This window comes from Peromyscus maniculatus, chromosome 17, assembly GCF_049852395.1.
Source record: "Peromyscus maniculatus bairdii isolate BWxNUB_F1_BW_parent chromosome 17, HU_Pman_BW_mat_3.1, whole genome shotgun sequence".
NCBI classification, from domain to species: Eukaryota; Metazoa; Chordata; class Mammalia; order Rodentia; family Cricetidae; genus Peromyscus; species Peromyscus maniculatus.
Genome location: NC_134868.1, coordinates 53,327,247 through 53,344,280, shown reverse-complemented (window position 1 = coordinate 53,344,280; position 17,034 = coordinate 53,327,247). Strand labels below are relative to the sequence as shown.

The window sequence follows — 17,034 nt, the reverse complement described above, 5'->3', positions numbered from 1 at the left end:
TCCATCAAGTTGCCCTCTTAACAATTATGTTTATGCTCATAGATCAGTACTGCTCTCAGCTTTGGTCAGAGAAACTTCCTGCTTTTGTGATCATTAGAACCTACAGATACTCAATAATGGTCAAATTATTGAGGATAAGTGACTGTTGAATTTTCAGGCATAAATGGGACATCTGTGACACTACCTACCCCCAGATTCATGAAACAGCAGTAGAAAGAGAGTCAGAATGTAAGTGCTGTGGGATGGTGTGAGGTGTCACAGAATGCATTATTCCAGACATGGCATGGCAGTGGTTGTGATTCCAGGTTTAAGATTGGGGTCTGTCAACATCATGTTAGGCACAGGGTGCAGAGGGGAGAAGCTAACAAGTCCCCATACCTTTCTGTGGGTCTATAGGCAACTAATCATTGCTGCAAGAGTGAGATGGGGAGTTTCTTCAGTACTGTAGTCACTAGCAAGGTTCTCATGCTTCTGTAAACAATAGTTCTCCCATGCTCCTGTAAGCAAAGCAACTCTACTGATATTCATTGGATCTTTCTCTCTCTCTCTCTCTCTCTCTCTCTCTCTCTCTCTCTCTCTCTCTCTCTCTCTCTCTCACACACACACACACACACACACACACACACACACACACACAAACACACACACACAGAGAGAGAGAGAGAGAGAGAGAGAGAGAGAGAGAGAGAGAGAGAGAGAGAGAGAGAGAGAATAGGAACTAATTGGGAAGGTGGGAAGAGATAGGGGTCAGTAGAACTTGGAGGTGGACATGAGAGGCTAATAATGAGGGTGGTGAATATGATCAAAATACATTGTGTACATGGAAGGTAATATCATAATGATACCCATCATCCTGCATAATATGCGCTAATTAAAACTTGAAAAAGGACCCACAGATACTCTTCTTGGGGTTAGACACTTTCTAACAGAGTCATTAGAAAATGTTATGAATTCATTTGGATTACAAAATCCCGTGGTGCTTGTGGGAACATTTACAACCAGCAAACTAGAGTGCCACTCCCATTTCCAAGCCTGTTGTAAAGCTGTCTGTAGTGTTCTTCATAGTTCTCCTCATGGTCATATTCAACTTGGAGAGCTTCATGCTCTTAAATTATGTTTCAAATTCATGTTTCTCTCAGATAATTTTGAGTCCATTGGTCACTGAAGCCAAATCAGATGCCCACTTTAAAATGGTGAATGTCACTTGACAGGAACCTTCCCTTTACTTACTGGCAATGCATATTTCAGTCTCTAAATAAACTATAGAATGTAAAGATCACTTTGCAGAATTTGGAGCATTCTGAGAGAATGGTGTTAAGATTATTCTTATAACTATCCACACATGATTACTGATTTACACTTATAAACCATTATCTTCAGAATAATAATCCTTAGCCCAACTTAGATTCTGGCGACACAGCTAATAGAATTGAGACTCTAACTTTTTAGCCTTGCAACAGAATAGTTCATTTTTCCCATTCATTATGTATATCATCACCAGGTTTTATTGCCTTTATTTTATGTGTATATGAATCTATATATGTGGCATATGTATGCATGTGTGCACATATATGGGTTTTCATGTAAAGGCCAGGGGTCAAGATTGGGTGTTTTCTTCAATTGCCTTCCACCTTAGTCTTTCAAACAGGATCTGTCACTGAACCTAGTGCTCACTAATTCATCTAGAACAGGTGACCAGTAAGTCCCAGGGATCCTCCTGACTCTGCTTCTCCATCTTTCTAAAGCTGGGGTCACAGGCATGCCATCACCACACCTGGCTTTTTAAGTGGGTGCAGGAAGCATACTCTAGTCCCAATGCTTGTGTAGCAGGTACTTCTTGACTGAGTCATCTCTCCAGGACCTTTTAATATATGCTTTTCTACACAATCCTTAAGCCACTGATTCACTCTTCATGGCCCTTTGTAGAAACCAGAAAGCCGAGCACCAGAGAGTCTAATGTTTTCTTAGGATACACACCGAAGGATGATTCCTGGATGTGTCTGCAAAGCCTGTCACAAAAGCTTGCTGGTTTTCACATACAGCTGTCCTCACCAAAGTGGAACCCATGAGCACACGACATTGGGGTGAATTCTTTGTATCTTGAGGCATTAGTTTGTAAACAGAGAAACACACTGGCTTTCATTACTTCCAAGCCAACTTAACACTGAATTCATTTTAAACATTAAGAAACTCAAAAATGAAACTCTCACTGTACCTATTTAAGAGGTCTAAAAAAGATATTTTAGTGTGGTGAGAATGTAGATGCTGAGACTTTCAGAATTAAACATTCTTCAATTACAGTATTCTACTGGTACAAAGTATCTAAGAAGGTAAGAACATTGGAGGGAAGTGCTTTCCAGAGGACCAAAAGAAATTACTGTAGTAAAGTATTTAACAAGTTACAAAATCCTTTAACCCTGGCAAAGGTTGTTCAGTACTAGCAGTGCCTCTGAGCTCTCCTGAGCCTCAAGGTTGGATAACTGCCTCTCCAGCTGTCTGGATTATCTTAAGTCTTAAACTTAAGCCCAGACTTTCTGAGCCATACTGCTTTTCCCAGACAGAAGCGTCAGCCAGAGTGGAAGGGCCAAAGGTTCACTGTATCACAAGAAAGCCCACAGGTGCTGGGCAGGGTATTGTATAGTCCAAGAGAGGTAGGTGTCATGGGTTTCACATAGAGCTGTCTTGGGGAGAGAGTTTGGCCCATACCAAGGCAGATGGCTCACAGGTTAAGATTTCCTCATTTTTGCCCCTGTGAAATTGGGTGAGACACTTCATGGTGAACACAAATAAAAAGAGATATTTGAACCTATAAGCTTGAAGATGACTTGAGGTTCAAAAATCTTGCAATCTAACTCTACTATGCCCATTAGTAAGTCTCATAAAAGACACACAGCTTAAATATTCTTGGGGTTTTTTGAATAATTAATTTAAGCACATTGTGTTTGACTACACTTCACATTGTCATTGAAAACAATCCCACTGTCATGCACCAGTACTATGGTGTAGGTACTTCTATGCATGCACATAATAACAGTACCACACACTTTCATTCCACCCAAAGATGAAATAAACATGCTACTTTGAATTCTCAAGTCAACATTTTATCTGGAAAGACTTTCATGTAAGCAATACAATTTGTTATGCAAGAATTCATTCAGCTATTTTCAGATGATGGACATCTAAGCTTGGTCGATTTTTTTTGTCATTGTTGCTACTACTGCGAAGGCTGAAAAGAATAAGCACATAATACTGCAAAATACATCGCATTTCTCAGTTAGAAATCTCATAATTTAGATGTTTGACTGGTATGGAAGAATTATCTCCTCTTACCTATCCTTGTTTTTCCAGATATACAACAAGAAAGTACAGGAATGTTTCCCCAGGGATCTTGATGAGACTTGGCTCCATTTGCAGCTTTACAGATATATTTTGGGGAGGGGCAATGGTTATTATGCATGTTTTAGAGTCATTCAGAAACCTTTCTTACACTTATTTCTTAGGCTTGTTCTTAATATGAAGACACATACTCATTTATTATTTAGGTTTAGTCAGTTACTTAACCCTTGTTCATTCATTTTGAGATAGTCTTCTACTTTTTCCAGAATGAAGTGGTGGGCAAACACATTGCGTAGTCCCCATTGGCCTACTATTTCTACTACTTATGCCTAGTATGAGTCTTGTCTTACATCTAAGCATGATGTGGGATATGCTGTAACAGGGCAAAAATGATGAGGAATACATGGCTGTTTTCACAGCACTGTGGAATTGCAAGCAAGGATGCATTATCCAACTTGCCTAGCCTTTCTGCTTCTAGCTCCCAACTCCAGCTCTACTCTCTTTCTTTCCCCCATCTTTCTCTCTCCTGCCTTTTCTTCTCTGGCTTTGTGTCTTATTGGAAAGCCCTGCAGGACAAAGAACATTGAGTGGCCTCCAAGAACCAATGGTGAACTCTGGCCAAGATCCAGCCAAGAACTTCAGTCTTGCCACAGAAGGAACTGAATTATGCCAACTCCCCAGAGTGATCTTAAAAATGGACTCTTCCCTAGTTGATCCTCAGATGACACTGAAGTCCCCATCAGCCCTTGTTTGTACTCTGGTGGGTCTCTTTTTAGGGACCTAAAGTGTGGAGAGATTGTTTTCCACAGCAGAGACAATGGAGAGATGTTTCTAGCTCCAGCTGGTGCCATGAAGCAACACTAGCTAAATAAATCCCACTTGGATGGAAACCAACCCTGTTCTTCTGCACATCCCCCTTTCCAGTGGTCCTTTGTAGCACCTGGTCCCATAGAGAGGAAAAGCATAAACATGGGGGAAGGGCTGAAGCACCAAGCTTACTATGACTGCCTTTGGCTTTTGGCCCCCCTCCCTTCTTATTCATGGACAACATACGGGTACAGATGGCTCTTAAAGATGCATCAAGTGTCTCATTATGTCTGCAGCAAGTATCCCAGAGCTTGTAACTAATATATATCTCTTTCTTCACATAGGTTCTGTTCTTAAAATATGAAAGGTTACTAGAACCCACTTTACAAAAGAAATGACAGCTGTTTCTTCTTGTTGTGACACATTTTATATATTATTTTATACTAACTCTCTCTGAAAGACCTTATACTGTTCATCTATGTAAAAAACTGGAAGAGATACAAAAAAACAAGAGTTCAATTTCAGGACTTTCCTTATACTTTAAAGGCAAAAGACCACTTATCGTTTCAAAATATTAATAGCACATCCCTCATAGTTCTCTCCTTGGCACTAAAGACCCCCAGAAATGTAATGTTGTAAATGTATTTGTCAAAATAGAGCAAGATTACTTCATCATTGTTCCATAATCCGCTTATGTAATTCTTTTAAATTAAAAGGCTGAAAGATAAAATAGTTGTGAAGATCAAATGACAATTGTAGGTTGAAATATCTGCTGAACACATTCTAATATTAAATTATTGTCACCAGAAAAGAAAAAAAATGCAAGCACTTCTGAACCCTTATGGATATACAAAGAGAAACAGTCACCAGAAGAGGCCCAGTGAATCAAATAAAGAGGAAGAAACAACACTTCAGATTAATGTTTTTACAGCTAGTTATATGGACAAGTTCAAGTTTCATCATGAGTGAGTAATGTCTGAAGCAGAGACTGGAGGTACTTCTCATCATTTCTTTTTTTTTTTTTTTTTTTTTTTTTTTTTTTTTTTTTTTTTTGCAGTTCATTGCCTCTATTCTTTTTTTTTTTTTTTTTTTTTTTTTTATTTTATAACACCATTCAGTTCAACATAATAGCCACAGAAACCCCTGTTCTCCCCCTCTCGCCCACCCCTCCCCCCAGCCCACCCCCCATTCCCACTTCTCATCATTTCTGCCCTGTGCTTTTCTACAGAACATTAAAAAACACTTTGGATCCACTAAAAGGAGTGCGTTGAAGGTGTTCTGCTCCATAACTCGATTCACTAAAGCAGCAGCATGGGCATAGGAAATATGGGTGCCCAGTATCCTTCTGTCCTCCAAGGCCTTAAGATCCAATGCAATAGGAAAGGTGGGAAAAAGCAAAAAACTTCAGCAAATGGCATCTTCCCAAAGTTCCTAGATATGCTGTTTCCTACCCAATGGCTAACGATTGCTAAGTATAACACTGACACAGAAAGTACAAGGGAGTTGAGTTTGGCAGTCCTTAACGAGATAACCAGACACAGAATAAAAGCTGTGCATGCTCAGCTAAGAAACAGAAGCAGCAAAGAACAGAAACAACCCAGTGTAACTCAAGGTACGATGTGCCCACTTTTGTGGAAGACCTCAGCAGACAGCATGAGAGAAAGACCTAGAAGGCCAGGCTGAACCTGACTGTGGACTATGGAGACCTGCAGAAGGCTATATGTGTCATCTAGAAGTTTATGTAGGAATCCCCAGTATTTTTGTCTTTTGACACCTTATTCCCCACTAGTCTTAATCTCTAAAGGCATTAACAAAATCAGGTTATTTCTAAAGAGATAAATGATATCCGAATAAGTGCTTGACCAAGCAGAGGCAGAAGGTGGAAGTATGGCTTCAAACATGCACCCTGTGTGTCCTGGGAAATGGTCCCACCCTAGTTCCACCTTCCACTTTCTTCTCTGGTCTTTCTACTTTAAGGAGCCTCACATGCATTCCCATGGTGACAACTGAGCATCTATGGGTTCACACGTAGACTGCACACTTCAACCAGACCTCTCTATGGTACAAGGCAAGGTCTCCAGCTGTCTGTAACCTGCTCTTGGCAAGGCCCTCATTCTCCACTCATTGGTTGTGGTCCTTCCCCTTACTCCTCAGTCTCCAAAACCTTTCACCTCTTACACGAGTGATGCCAGTGTTGCCATGGCATCAAGGTCTCTGTTACACAGACTCCTATTTGGATCAATGAAAATTACGTCAAAAGCCCATTTCCTGCTGCAGTAAGAAGGCTCCTGGAAGGCAAATAGCAACTTCTCCTACCTGCAGTCTAGCAGAAGAAAGAGGGCTCTATCCCATCAGTGTTTCTGCTTGGGGTATTCCATCATTCTCTACCTACACCAATGCCCCCTGCAGTCCTTATCCAGAGAGTAGCAACCAATATCTGGGACTTTATCCCCAAGGTTCATCATTTAGGTTCACAACAAACTCAAAATTGCATCTGGACAGGGATAGTAGTTCTAGCTGGACTCTTAAGAATGTCAATCAGCTGTGGTGTTTCCCCACAAAGGCAACCCTGGTAATTTTCTCACTTGATTTTCTCTGAATATTGCTTTTGATGTATTAAACTACTGCTGTTGTTTTTAAAATTCATATTTTTCATCCACTGTGGTACCACATGGCTTAGAATACAAGCACTTGGAAGGTAGAGGCAGGAGGATCAAGAGTTCACTGCCAGTCTCAGCTCTACAGTGAATATATAGGTAGCTTCTATTATAGTCAATATTACTCTCTAGAACATAAAAATAAAAATAAATGAAATCCCTAGTTTTCTATGGATTAATGTGTCATCACTTGAGCAGATCACCCTGTAAAACAAAAGAAAATCCTTCTGACAGGTTTTACTCTAAGATTCCCACAATAATTATATTTGTGTAAGAATGAAACAGAATGATAAATAATTGATTCCCCAAAATTTACATTTTAAGAAACTATATGATCAATTCAGATGATTTCTCATTAGACCCCAGCTAAGACTCCTAGCAATAGTGAATACTTAGCCTGAACCTGCCATCTCCTGTGACCAGATTGGTGCCTAGCCCAGTTGTCATCAGAGAGGCTTCATCAAGCAACTGCTGGAAAGAGATGCAGAGACCCACAGCCAGACATTAGGCAGATTGGGGAATCCTGCAGAAGAGGGGGAGAAAGGATTGTAGGAGCCAGAGGGGTCAAGGACCCTACAAGAAAACTCACAAAATCAACTAGCCTGGGCTCATAGGGCCTCACAGAGACTGAACTGACAACCAGGGGCCTGTATGGGACTGACCTAGGTACTCTGTATATGTGTTCCGCTTATGTAGCTTGGCCCTTTTGTGGGACTCCTAACAGTGAGAAGAGGGTTTGTCTCCGACTCTTTTACTAGCTTTTAGAACCCTACTGCCCATACCGTGTAACATTGCCGAAGCCTCAATACATGGGGAGGTGCTTAGTCTTTCTACAACCTGATATGCCTTGTTTTGTTGATATCCAGGGAAGACCTGCCTTCTCCTAAACATAAAGGAAGGAGGAGTAGATTGGGGGGTGGGAATTGAAAGGGGGTTAGGGGAGGGACTGAGAGGAGAGGAGAGAGGGAAAATTATGGCTGGGATGTAAAACAAACAAATAAATAAATAGATTTATAAAAATAAAAGTATATAGGATGGAGGAACTTATGCATTGTCTTGTCCCACCTGTTATACTAGATCATTTACATAACTAATATTTCTGTTTACTTAATTAAATGTTATTTATTTAAAATAAAATTTGTAAAATGACAATTTCCCATATAAATGTGACCATTCCTTTGTAATCAAGGGCTCTCTTCCTCATAGAAGTGCTAACCACACAGCCTGTAAGTCTTGGGTGACCAGAACAGCACTGTACTTGGTGAGATAGCAATTTCCTTACAACTTAACAAAAAATGTTTTGAACCATGGTAACAAAAATTGCTGAGAGCCTCTGTACAGGCTTGTATTTCTATTCATTAAAAGAAGATCATACAGGTACCTTTCCTCCCAGGAGAAACCATCTTTACCTTTAGATAAGAATGGAGATACACACAACAGCAAAAGGTTGGGTGTGGACAGTGAGCTCACACATCAGAAAGGCATGGAAATGCCCTCTAGGCAAGAAGGCCAGAGTATGAAGAAAGAGCAAAAAATTATTTTAACTCACAGATTGTGTATTTATAGGAGGGTGGGTGCATAGACTCCTCCCCATTTTGTCCATGAATATCAACCCCATGAAGCAAATTCCCAACTAAGAGACCAATGAAGATGATTCCCCTTAAGCACAGGAGAAATATATTTCTCTGAATAAAGCCATAGGTATTCTCTAGGCATCAGGAAAGAAAGAGTGCTTTGAACTCACAATTGATTTCAAAGACTTTTAAATCATTACGGATCAGTCTTCAAATAATGCAAATTTTAATCTAATATTTAGCTCTTTCTTACATAACACCAATCACATCAGAGTATACTAAACAGTAATGGGAAACGTATTGAATAATTCCCTGCAACGGTATTTTCACATGAAAGACTATAATTATTCCTTGAAGTCTGTTCACAATACAAACACTGTGGACAAGGAGCTCAGGCTGGGGCTTTGTCGTAAATTCATGCTTTTAAAAGATTAAACGGCACCAGGTGATGGATAGTGATAATGGAGGCATGGATGAGACAGAGGGATCATCTGAAATAATTGCACAGTTTCATGACACAGCAAATTTGCGTTGAAATCTGTGTGGGCTCATTAGCCTTTGAAGGATTAATGAATTGAGTATTAGATCACCATGCCTTTTATTGAAAGGGAAGAAGTGGTGGGATACATCCAGATGCAATCTATATGTATTTAAAGTGAGGTATATCTTTTATCTACAATGTAATTAATCTACATCCTATTACCCGATAATGAGGGAGTGTACATTTTGAATTCGCATAGATTAAGTTAGACCTGTAGTTTCCTTGCTCTCTTATCCTCATTATAGGGTCCCCTTAATCTGAGATCACTTGTGTTCTCCATATCAGGATAATTTTGGATAATTTGTGAATGGGGGATGCTGCTGCACTAAAAGTGCCTTCATGTCACATACGTCTGAAGACTCACTTGGTGGCAAAGTGTACGAATTATAATTGAAAGAAGACAGAGATAAGTTAGTCACAGTTGAAATCAGTGTTCATAAGAACATTCAAACCTCCCATGTTATGCGCATGGGGAAGGAGTGTAGCCATGCCATAATACTCTTTCTCTAAAGTTATCCCAGCTTTATTGGGGAACCTGTGCCTTATTACCTGGATAGTCCACACACAATCTTATTTCTATTTCTGAAGAACCCACATTCCTATAGTTTGTCTTGAATTTTATTACAGTTGAAATTCTCCAAAAAACCAAACTGAAGAAATGAACACATTTAGTATTTGACCAGCAGTTCACATCCTCTCCCCACTCAGGTAGTAAAGTAATCATATTCCCAGTGTGACCCCCTGGCAAAAACAATCTGGAAGTGGTGCCAAAAATTTGACTCCTGCATGTTCTGTGTCCCTTGGTCTCATGTCAGTGACAATATTTAATGTACACAGTAAAATGTTGCTGATTTACCACATGACAAATAATGGGATAAAATCAAACCAATGCAGGCAGCCATGAACTTCGAATGTATTCAAATCATGAGACACCCAGAGTTATTTTAGGCAGGTGTGTTTGAGTCTATGTAGTGTTTTGTTTTATTTCATCCACCAAAAAAGTTCTAGACACAACACTAGCAAGGTGGGTGGAAATAGCATCACCTGTGACTCAGGTTACTTACTAAGCTAGATAAGCTGGATCATAAAGAAGGACCAGGGAAATTCTCTAAAGCACCAGTGACATTTTCCTCTCTTGCAGACCCCTACCTGATGTAAGTGGCTTAAGAAATACTGCAGCTGAACACCAAAAGGAGCCAGTTTCTACTTAGATCTGGAGAATTTGATCCACTGGGAGATAAACAGAATTTGTATTATCTGCAGAAAGCTCCCGAACTGCTCCATTTTAACCCACTCATTGCTTTACAATTTCTCCCTCCCTCCCTCCCTCCCTCCCTCCCTCCCTCCCTCCCTCTCTCCCTCCCTGCCTCCTTCCTCTCTCTCTCTCTCTCTCTCTCTCTCTCTCTCTCTCTCTCTCTCTCTCTCTCTCTCTCTCTCTCTCTCTGTTTGCAAATAAAGAGGATATTAATTCTGCAATCGGTCTCCACACCAGGGACTAGAGTTGCCTTTAAATATAGTCATATTAATAATCAAAGGTCATTTAATGTCATACTGAAGTCACTGTGGTAAAGACCTGCTTATTCATAATTTAACTGTAATTGCTGGAGGTTGAGTATTTGAGTTGTAGGCTAATAGCTTGTTTTGGAGTAGATATTTAGGGAGCTAAAGACCACCATGCCTGTGCATCTGAAGGCAGCAGCAGAGGCTTGATTCCTTTAGGACAAATACATTTCTGCAAAGCCAAAAGCATTTCTTTGCATTGGGTTGTACACTGAAACCATTCTCCTCATTAATAATAATAATAATAATAATAATAATAATAATAATAATAATCTACCACTGGTGCAAGTGGTGGGGAGAGCATACAATCAAATTGGCCTGACCCTCCCTTACCATTCCTGGTCTGAGAGCTCAAGTCACTACTCTAGTGGCCTAAGGGTGAACGGGTCTTCAAAATGCTCCCAAGAGCAAAGGTGTAGATAGTGTGGATGAATTTCTAGTTCTTACCAGACACGTTCTGTATATTTGTAGTTACCTTGTAAAATATAAGTTAAAGGCATACCCTCTTCACATTTTTTCGGTACAAGGGATATCTAATTATTCATAGAAGGAAATGAACTCGACAAGAAAAAAAAAAAAAAAGGCCAAAAGAGAACACATAGCTTGAGTTGCACACATGCAAGTTGTAACAGCTTATTTCACCATGAGCTCAGCAGAAAAACTACCAGAGTCACATTTAGAATTCAGTAGAGCATGGAGTGTTTAATATGCCATTTGCATTTTGACAGCTTAGAATGTCTACACTGGATTTGCTAGATCCTCAGCAATAAGCACTAAGTGGCCACCGAGCCTTTGTTGATCTATTTCTGGGAGGAAGCAGAACCATTTTCTTGACATCTTCCAAGTTGGATTGTGTTTCAGACAATAAACTGGAGACTGACTGAAGCAGCCTTGCCCTGGGGAAGGAGATGTTTCGCCTGGAGGAACTTGGAAGCCAGAGGTATGTTGCATTCCAATTAAGCATGATTGGCCAGATGAAAGCCAATATGAAAACAGCCCCTCTCTTCCCCCCTTTTGGTCTCTACTAGCAAGGTGCTTGATCCCTGGAATTAGGGGTGTTCTGGGGGTTCCTGGACTACTGCTCTTCCTCCTCTGAATGTGTACAATTAGATGGTGTTGTTCTCTTCTTCCAGTTTCTCAAACTTGTCATGACAACAGAAGATTTTTATAAAACAAACTAACAAACAAACAAACAAACAAACAAAAAATCCATTTATTTTATACATATTTATGTATGAGTCTATCCCATGTGTGGTGGTTGTCCTTGGATGTCAGAAGGAGGTGTTGGACCCCCTTAAGTTGAAGTAACAGTGGTGAGCTATCTGATGTAGGTACTGGGAATCAAACTCCTGTCCTCTGGAAGAACAGCAGGTGCTCTTGGCTCTTAACCACTGAGCCATCTCCCAGCCCCATGATTTCCTTTGCTTTATTTGTTCATGGCCTTAAAAACCCAAACTAGTAACTAAATGGGTACTCTAGAAGCAGCAGGAAGCTTTTGGCTAAACAGATCTGAGTTTTAATAATAATAATAATAATAATAATAATAATAATAATAATAATACAGTACTATGTTTGACAATGTAAAGAGATTAAAAGATTTGATGAAGACATCTTGAATATGAGGAGAATAAACAATCTGACTTTGTGATGCACAGGGGGGATTGGGGGGTGGCTTTTGGGCACACTTATTCACAGGAGGCCATGGCTTCATCAGGAGCCAAATCAGAGTGGCCTTGCTCTAAAGAAATTGAACGTGCACACTAAAGGTCTTAGCACCTCTTGGTAATAGGAATTTTCAAAGGAGTTACAATCCAGAAGCAAAGGCAGACATTCCACGCTGTCCCTTGAGTTATGTATGTGGTTTCTGCGGGAATTTGATGATGTGTACTTTCAAGTCTCTACGCTGGGTAGGTAGACAACCAAAGAATCGCCAGACCAAACCCTGCCTTCACTTCCAAGCTTCCTCCGGTGAGGCTCCTTCAAGGAAGCCTTAGCTAAGTTTACTGTTAGCTTGAGTTCTGAGCAAAGCCTGAGAGGCCAGATTCTTTTCATTGCCAGTAACTAAGAACCCCAAGACCCTACTGAGAAACGAACTTAGCTCAAACAGCCTGTAGTGATAGCGTAAACCCGGAATTCCATCTCTTTACCAAATGTACAAGCATAGAGCCTTCTTCGCTTTCCTGTGCTTCCTGGAAAATGCAGTGCTTTTTTAAAAAGAGAATCATACTTGGGATTCCACCCTTGTCATTTCACTAATAATCAAAAAGAAAGAAAGATCAACAGGAATTCCTGTTTTCCCCCAGTGTTTTCTAAGCTGATGCTTGGGCACTGAAGGGGGTTCCAACGACCTCTACTGCAGGCCCTCCAGCCTCCCAGACTCCGCAATCAGGTCATGAAAGATGCCCCGCGCATCAAAAACTCTGAACCTGTTTGCAAGAGCGCCTTCACCACCTGGGCTCAGGCAGCAAAGCAGAGGGTGGCAGTGGCCCAGCACCCTCCGCCTGTGCGCTTCTTGGAGGAGGACCCTAATCTGCGCAGGCGCCAGGGCTTCCTCGGACCCTCTGGCCAAGCCTTAGAGCCCAGAGGCGACACCCCCTGGCAGAGGCCCGACCTTGGCCCGCAGACTTTGGCTTGCCAAGGGGAATTGCGACCCTGCTCTAGCTGCCCAGCAGCACACTGCTGGCCACTCTTTATGCTAGCGTCACCAGCCCCCCCTCCCGCCCCCCGCCAGCCTGCACAGCGAAGAGGCTTGCTCTTGACTTCATGGGTGCTAGGAGACGCAGCTCTGGCCCTGAGGGGGTTAAAGAAGGAGCGCGCACCCACTGCCGCGTGGACCACACAATAGCGCAAGAGATCTTGGCGACCAGAGTCCCAGTCCCTTTGGGCGCAAAGGCCCCGCGCGCGCGCACGTGCGCGCGTTCTCGATCCCAGCATTAAGCACGCAAGGGCTGGCGGCACCTTAGGTTCTACTTTGGCTTTCATGGTCTCCACCGGGTTTCCTGGTGCGCAGGAGTCACTCTGCTCTCTGAGGCTGTCAGTCCAGGCCCAGGACGCCGTGCGTGCTCCAACCCTGGAGCCCCTGAACCAAGCCTGTGCAGCCTCTGCCCCAGACCTGTCCGTCCACACCCGCCTCTTCCTCCGCCTCCCCTAGAGCAGCAGCCCACCCTCGTGGGGGCGGAATCGGTCCGCACACGTGTGTGGATTATTAAGCAGCCGGGCGGGCGGCTGTGGGCTCCACGCAGCAACCTCTGTTAATTGCGGGGGAAGGGAGCTTGGAGTGCACAGAACTCGGGGGAACAGAGAGTGTGCTTCAAGGGTGAGCTGCAGATTTAGGGAAGCAGGGATCCTAGCCCTGGATCATCTCAGAGTGCAGGAAAGGGTAAGAAGTTTGGCATAGTTGCGTGACAAGCGGATCATTTTCACCGAGGATTTGTTTGGACAAAGCCTGGTCCTGTGTCCTGAATCTTTCTCCCTTCTACCGTTGACACATGCTCTCACAGGGTTGGGGGGGGGGGCGTACAACCCTCAACTTTTCATGCTTTGCCTCTCATTCCCCAGTGTGCCAAGTGCGACCCGAGCCCTCTGCCAACCGAATCCCGCTTGGCCAATGGAGCCTCCGCAGCCAGCAGGTTGGTGGAGGCCCAGGCTAGATGGAAGGGGGAGGGGGGTGTGATTGGAGGGTAGGCATCTCCGGGAAGCATCAGAAAATTAAGCGATCCTACCTCTCCAGTTAGCCAGGACCCACCTTTCTCTCTGAGTGGGCTACTGGGGCGCACTGCACAGAAACCCTTGGTGAGGAAGATGCTTGGCTGAGGGGCTAGCACCAGGAGGCCAAGTCTCCCCCAGCCAGAAGCCTCCTGTAATCCTCTGCTCTCTCCAGGAGAGTGTGGAGTTGGATGGAGATCACAGAGTCCTCTGTAGCTTCTTAATCACCCTTGAATTTGAATCACTGGGGGAAATGGAAGATGGGGTTGTCTAGAGAGGAAAGGGGACATTCTTGTGAGGAAGGAGAGAACAAATGAGCCAAAAAGAAAAAAAAATCACAAGACTGAGTTCCATCCTTTAAAAAGAAAAAGGGAAAAAAAATCTATCTATAAAGATACAGATATAGATTTGCCCAGGAGTGTGAGGGAGGAAGCTGACACTCGGGGAAGCTTCAGAGGCATCAGAGGAGGGGAGAGTGAGGAAATGGGGGCAGGTACTTGCCAATGTGAAAATCAATCAATTCTCTCTCTCTCTCTCTCTCTCTCTCTCTCTCTCTCTCTCTCTCTCTCTCTCTCTCTCTCTCTCTTCCTTCCCTCCCTCCCTCTTTCTCTCCCTCTCTCCCTCCCTCCTTCTCTTCTTCCCTCCCTCCCCTCTTCTCTCTCTCTCCTTCCCATCCCATAGAAGAGCGCACAAGCTGTTGCCAGCCCGGAGGTTGCAGCTTGTTGAGACTTAGGCGAAAACATCCCCTAACTCATTTCAAGGGGAAAGTCAAGTTTACTGAGCCCAAAGCCCCAGGAACCACTCAGAAAGACCCTTTCCTTTAGGTTGACCAGACTTAAGACAGGGGCTGCCCCTGCATCCGGAGAGACCTGATCTGATTCGGAAGCCCGGCCAGAACTCCCTGCTGGATTCATCCACCTCGCCAGATATTACAACTTGCAAGAAGCAAAGTCCGGGGAAGGAAAGAGGGGGCGACCTCACAGAGGCAGCTAGTCAGAGTACCTTGGAGGGGAAGCTGAGGAATGAGGTGTGAGGAGGTGGAAGGCTGTGGGAACATCAGTCAGCTAGGAGCTTCCCCTGATGGCCCCCGGAGCCCAGAGAGATTGAACTTTGCCAGGCCGACGGTGCCCAGTTGGTTTCCCAGGTGCGCCGGGTCCGGGGAGAAGTCGTGGGAACTACCCCAGCCTGCGACCCGCCAAGCCCACCAAGCGCCAGGAGCCAAGGTGCAGTTCTCTGCCCAACTCCTGTCGGGCTCTCTTCTCCTTGACAACCCACAGCACACTGCACAGAAGAGAAATGTCGTTTGAGCCCAAGTGAGGGGGAAGGAAGGGCGGGGGTGGGGCGGGGGCAGATGAGGGGTGGGAAGAACGCGATGGAAGCTTGGTATCGGGCGCTGCGTTCCCCAGCGTCGCTGGTGGAAAGCCACCCGGCCCGTGCCTGTCACTCGGTCCCCTATGGTACCCAATTCAGACACTCGCGTTCGCAAACCGGGCCTCTGAGGGTTCATCTGTCTCCCCGGTACCAAGCCAGCCTGTCTTACCCTTAGCTGCAGTGAGGAGCCCCGCGCACAGAACCGCTAGCACCAGAGGCAGGAGCAGCGACTTGAATTTCCTCCACGCAGTCATGTCTGCAGATATTCCACACGCACACGACACGGATGGCTCCTCTGGGATGCGCCGGTCTCCTCCAAGGAACGACCGGGCTCTAAACACAGCCCGGTAATCACCAGAGGGCAAGGCGAGCTGGCGAGAGCTCCGGGTCCCCAGCCCGGCGGCGCATCCGACGCCTCCCGCAGCTCTGCGCGCCCGGCTCGCTCCGCTCCCGTAGCATCGGGTCCGAGCCACTGCGGGGCTGAAGATGCTCCGACCGAGCGCAGCCCCGGGGCTGCCGGGGCCGGGGACGAGCGCCGGCCGAGCCGGGCAGGAAGGCACCAAGGCGGCGAGGCTGCGGGAGGGGGCGAGGCGGGGAGAGGAGCGCGCGCAGCCGGGAGCAACCTGGAGCGGAGGCAGCTGGAGAGAGAGCCAGCGAGTGGGAGGTGCGGGAGGGGCGCGCGGGGGGTGGGGGGGGGGAGAGCCGGGCTGGAGCGGGAGGAAGGCGGGGAGCAAGCGCCGAAGACAGGCTGCTAGCGGCGCAAGAAGCCGCTGCCGTGGCGGCTGGACTCAACCATCCTACCCACCGAGAGGGGAAGGAGGCTGGCACCGCGCAGTCCCCGGACTCAGCCCAGCCTCGGGCTCTGGGGCCCAGCGCGTCGTGCTCCCGCCGCTCTGCGTTTGGCCTCAGTCGCGGCTGCGCGCAGGCTGGAGCACGGAGACTTGTTGGGCGCTCAAGTGGGAGAAGCCCACGCCGCGCACCGGGGAGAAACCACACAATCGGCCACGCAAGCGAGCCTGGGGGCTCTGTGGGGGCAGGCAGGGGCCCGCCTCCATCCTCTAAACTGTCTTTCTCTGCTGACCAGAAGAAGCCCCCTGCCTAAGTTAGGAAAGAAATGCAGGTGGGGAAAGAATGAGCCCAGCTGTGACTGGAACAGGTAGAGAAAAGGGTGCTTTTACAAGAAATTGTAAATTACCTTTAACAAGGTGACTATCTACAACTGTGAGAAGCCACTGACAATTTCCCTCTCAGAACACTTTGAGTCCTGTTAGGGTTACCCATATACCAACCCAGATCTATGTGGAATTCAAATTGAGGGTGAACGGCTAGGCTGCTACCCTGTTCTGGTTGTGAGAGCAGAGTTGGCACATCTCTAGTGAACCCAAACATCTACTCTAGAACTCAGGAAGGTCCCCCCCTGAGCCTGCAAAGAGGCAACAGGCAGAGCCAGGAGCAGCTGCTGAGAAGTAGGTCTACTGCAGCC

At 45.1% G+C, this 17,034-nt stretch overlaps 1 protein-coding gene across 2 annotated transcripts in view; it reads right to left on the bottom strand.

Annotated features, from left to right (window-relative positions):
* Csmd1 (CUB and Sushi multiple domains 1) overlaps nucleotides 1–16,165 on the bottom strand; it is a 1,611,441-nt gene extending 1,595,276 nt beyond the window's left edge. For both annotated transcript variants that reach the window (XM_042262873.2, XM_042262874.2), the window contains exon 1: nucleotides 15,721–16,165. In XM_042262873.2, the coding sequence (XP_042118807.2) occupies nucleotides 15,721–15,805 (85 nt within the window). In that variant the 5' untranslated portion in view covers nucleotides 15,806–16,165. The remainder of the gene's footprint in view (nucleotides 1–15,720) is intronic.
* Nucleotides 16,166–17,034: the final 869 nt, after the last annotated feature.